Genomic DNA, 4,616 nt, shown 5'->3' with positions numbered 1-4,616 from the left:
TTGTAAATACCAGATATAATGTTTGTAAAAGAGGAGAGTCTGAGGAAGGACATTGAGAAGAAAAATAAGGAGGCAAAGCATTAATGGCACAAAAAAATGTGTTATTATCTGTTGAAGATATTTTGTAGTTTTACCAGCTGTACCAGGGAGAGATGTTCACCTGTTGAAATATCCATTTGGTAAGCCAAATAATAATGTGATTGAATGTATAAAAGAAAATGAAATAAATAAAAGAAATGAAAGAATAAAAAAAAGATAATAATTAAAAAAAAAGATGGCATCATAATTCTCACATCATCATCCAGTGCTATAAGCACCATCAGTTAGGGAAAAAACTTAAAAGTGTTATAACACCTTAACCACTGCAAACCACAGTCCTTCTCTACTGCGAATCACCTGCATTTCGTAACCTAGTGAATCGGAATGTAGGTCAGACAGAATACATGTGCGTGCATGCCCAAAATTCCCAGAGGAGCATGGAGAAGGGATTGTAGCACAGCCATTTCCCTTGGAGGGGTATTTTCTCATTTCCCTCTCTCTCTCCTCTCCACTGAGCACATGCATTCCTTATCAAATATAAAAAGTTTAAAAGCAAAGTCTCATTTTAGAATTTGATGAAAGGTTATGCAAAGAATAAACACATTACAAGATATTACTATCTTAACACATAAACAAGATATTACTATTAGAAATTTTAGTGATTTTATTTTGACTACAATAGTAATTCTAAGTGTTGGTGCCAGTGTCATGAAATTTTCTCAAATCCATAACAAAATTCTGAAGCTTTATTGTAATAAACAAAATGTATATGTCTTCCTTACCCAGAATGTTAAGCTCTAAATTTACTCCTTATAAAGAAAAATAATGGGATAAGGCAAATTAATAAGCCACAATGAACTTGTTGCAAAACATTTCAACATTAGGTGACACAAATATAAGAAGCTTTTGGCAATGGATAAATAAGAAATCAAAGATAACATATTCTCTCTCCAAGGCACTGAGATGTAGAAAAAAATAAACATGAGTCTGGGAGTAAGAGGCTAACACATAAAGGTAGCCCTTTCTTTTTTTTTCCTGACTACTGCAGACCCATCATCCAGGAGCCCTATCTTCCTCCTGTGCACGAGTGGTGTGGGGAGCCTGGGAATGGGGTGATGACCTCAACACAGTGTCTGTCCAGAGATTTCTTCTTTAAAATGTCATTCCACTTGCTTAGTCTCTTGGAAGTACTATTTAGAATCTGCAAAAACTACATTTTTACCATTTCTAGAAATTTAACAAACATAAATAACGTATAAGTCTGTTTAGCCCAAGTGAAACGAGATGGAATGACATAGTCCACTGGATCGGAAGCACAGACCACTGAATGAGATTTGTCATCCAATGAAGCACCAACTTCTAGATTCTCTGCATTAAAACTTTATTTAGTTCATAAGAATATCAGAATGGTATTTTTATTTTATGTTAGACTTGAATTTTAATGTTGGTAATCATGAGTTTCACTTGTTCATCAGAGGGTAGCCCTGCTTTCTTTAATAAAAGAAATCATCAGATTGGGGCTGGCCACATGACCTTGACTTAAAAGACATTTTCTCGCCTCCCTTCAAGTTGGCTAGGTATGGGACCTAGTGCTTCCAAGTGGCATCCTCCAAAAGAGACACACTCTTTTCTAGTTCCACTTTGAAAGATCAATGCGGGTACTTTCCCTCCTCTCCCACTAGAAGATAAGAACAGGAAAAAGAACCAGGAGTGGTTCATACATGTTTAGAAGATGACAGTGTTCCAGCAGCTCTTTGTCTTACTTGTAGATGACTGTGTGAATAGGGGTAAACTTTTTCTTTGGAGAGGTTTTTGCTATAGGGTGCATGTGCTTGCCAGAAAAACAGAGAGAGACAGAGAGACAGAAAGTGAGAAAATGAGAAATCACCCCCTGGGGGGATGGCCAAACTGCAAAGCCTTGTCCTCCATTCTCCTCTAGGGATCTTGGGCACACACACACATGTGCCCAGTATGAGTTTTAAGCCACCAGGTCCGAGACTTGAACCATGGTTAATGACGTGGGAGTCCAGTGACGTAGCCATTATTCCAACTGCTGGTCCCCAGAATAGGGGCAAACTTTTAATGTATATAAACCACCTTCTGGTTTGACCCAACCTTCTTCCTGCTCCTGTCTTTCACAGAAATCAGTTCTCCATCATGTTCTAAAGTTTCTCATGCCTGTTCCTTATCAATCACAGGTTTTCTCTGAAAACATTTTTTACACATCAAATCATTTTTGTGCATGCTTCTTAAAGGACCTAACACGGTGACACTTGTCTCCTCTCATTGAGGTGTAAACAATCACTTATTATGATAGCAGTGCTATAATTTATGACTATCATTAAAGATAGTCACACTTACCATGAGCTACATTTCTAGATTAAACAGATAAATATGAAGAGGGGAAATAAATCTGGATTAAGTAGGATCATTTTTAACATAAGTAATGCATGAGATGATTTCACCCCACACCATGCATGTATTTGTTTCTTAAGTGTTATGGTTATCTGAGAAATCTCCTTCTGTCAGTTTTCACTGTAAAATTTTCTATACATCATATAAATGGTGCCTTTTTTTTTTTTTTTTCCAGGAACTTCCAAGAATTTGCTGCTAAGGACATCCTGATAATCTAGTTAAAGAAGAAATCTAGAAAACCATTTGTAAAAGTGAGTACAAGTTGACAAAATCAAATAGAGTCACTTGTGTTAACCCTGACTAAACTGAGCAGGAAAGGTGATGGAAAGGGTGTTTTGTCACGTTAGTATTCCTGATATAAAAAAAAAAAATAAAAAAAAAAAACCTGCCACCAGGAGGCAAAAAAAAAAAAAAAAAAAAAAATAACTGCCACCAGGAGTCTGTCAAAACCATGGCCACGCACAAATCTCACTGCAACCTGACACAGGAACTTCTGTGAGGACATCTGTTCAGACACTGCCCGTCTCACTGAAAACAGCTGTCCCAGCGGTGGCCTTGAACAAAGGGTGGTCCTTGTTAAAACAGCAATGGAGCCCTGCCCCTTTGTAGCTTTCATCTTTGAAACTGTCCTAAAATTTCTAAGACCCTAGTGTACACGATCCAGGGCGAGGTGGATGCTGTGGTACCTGGACATCCTCTTCAGCCCTGACCCAAATAAACTCCTTTAGTTTCACATTATTTTGCCTTAGCTTTATCTCTGGGCTAAGTGGCCATTGACTGTCTTTATTAAAGGGGAGAAAGATTTTGTGTGTGTGCAGTGTTAAAACACTCAACGATAACCAAAAGTTTAAAATATGTTTGTTTATTTTCTAACTCAGAAGTTTTGCATTTGTGCTATACAAAAAGGAAGTTACCAGATGTCTTGGTTAAAAGAAAACAAAACGCAACAACCTGGCATTAATACTGTTATTCTCCAGCTGAAGCTGGCAGAGAGAGTTACTCACCTCTTCTGCATGAATGCCACACAGTTTGTTTCCTGACAAGAGCTTGTTTTTCAAGCTTTTATTCTGAGAAAAGAAACAGGGTTTGATTATTAAGAAGTAATAAAACATTAAGAATTTCCTTAAATATGTTGACATCTTTGCTGTTTTCTTTACAGGTTAGAACTTTATGATATAAAATATAGTGAATTTCCATAAAACTAAGTTAAATCTTTAATGTAAAAGAATGTTCCCTTTAAATGAATTACATTTTGCTGTATTAGCATGAACATGTGCATTGAAAAAGGCGAACTTTTATTTTGCCTTATGTGTAACTTGTATTTATTATATTCAGATATGTGATTAAATAAAGCAGCTGTAGTTTCAGCTCAGCAATGTTGCTAGTTTCTGCAAGCATCTATTCTCCTGCCATCCAGAAGCTGGCCAATTTGTGCTGTGTTATAATATAGCCACAGATCCATCAGAGGGTTCGTATTCCCTTTGAAGGGTCGTTTTAGTGTCTTCTTAAATTCTTGATGCCTGCACACAGCATTCAAAGGGCTCCTTGATGCTCAGAAGACACTTTTTTCTCCCAGGCCTCAGAAGTGCTTGCTGCTGTGTGTGAGTACAGACACTTCCACTAACTCGGAGTCTCCCATAAATGGGCTGGGTTCGTAGAAAAATGTCTGGTCTGCTGAGACTTCTTAACTATGGAGTCTAATCCTGCGTACCTATTTAATTATGTCTTCCTTGTCACACTCTGTTTCTTTTCTTTCACCCCAATAACTGAAATACACAATCTCTCTGTAAAAGGTCAAGCCAAAGAAAAGCAGAGAACTTTGTAAAACCCACAGAGTTTAGACTTCAAACTCGCTCTACCAGAGTAAAACAAAACAATATACTGGCAAAGTATATCTCTTATGTAACAGCTCTATGAGAAAATTAAACATTTAATGTAGAGTGAATGAACAAAGGCATTAATGGAGAAATCAAATTTAAGAATTCTCCACTCACAGTTCCCATCTGATTTTAAACATCCTTTTTAATTTTGTTTCCATATCGTGCAGTGATGGGGTACAGATGTCTCAGCTTCAAAGAATTCTTTAGTTAAGTGTTGAACTTCTGTAAGCCTCAATTAGGATTCTGATACTATGAAATGTTTTATATAAATAGGAGAAAGTT

General features: G+C 36.9%; 1 protein-coding gene across 1 annotated transcript in view; it reads right to left on the bottom strand.

Annotated features, from left to right (window-relative positions):
* LUZP2 (leucine zipper protein 2) overlaps nt 1-3,521 on the bottom strand; it is a gene marked incomplete at its 5' end in the record, with an annotated part of 113,897 nt that extends 110,376 nt beyond the window's left edge. The window contains 1 exon segment of the mRNA XM_006171518.2: nt 3,459-3,521. Coding sequence (XP_006171580.2) covers nt 3,459-3,521 — 63 coding nt within the window.
* Nucleotides 3,522-4,616: the final 1,095 nt, after the last annotated feature.

Source organism: Tupaia chinensis, unplaced genomic scaffold (assembly GCF_000334495.1).
Source record: "Tupaia chinensis unplaced genomic scaffold, TupChi_1.0 Scaffold149705_1, whole genome shotgun sequence".
NCBI classification, from domain to species: Eukaryota; Metazoa; Chordata; class Mammalia; order Scandentia; family Tupaiidae; genus Tupaia; species Tupaia belangeri.
The sequence above is the reverse complement of the archived record's forward strand: the minus strand, read 5'-3'. Positions and strand labels throughout refer to the sequence as shown.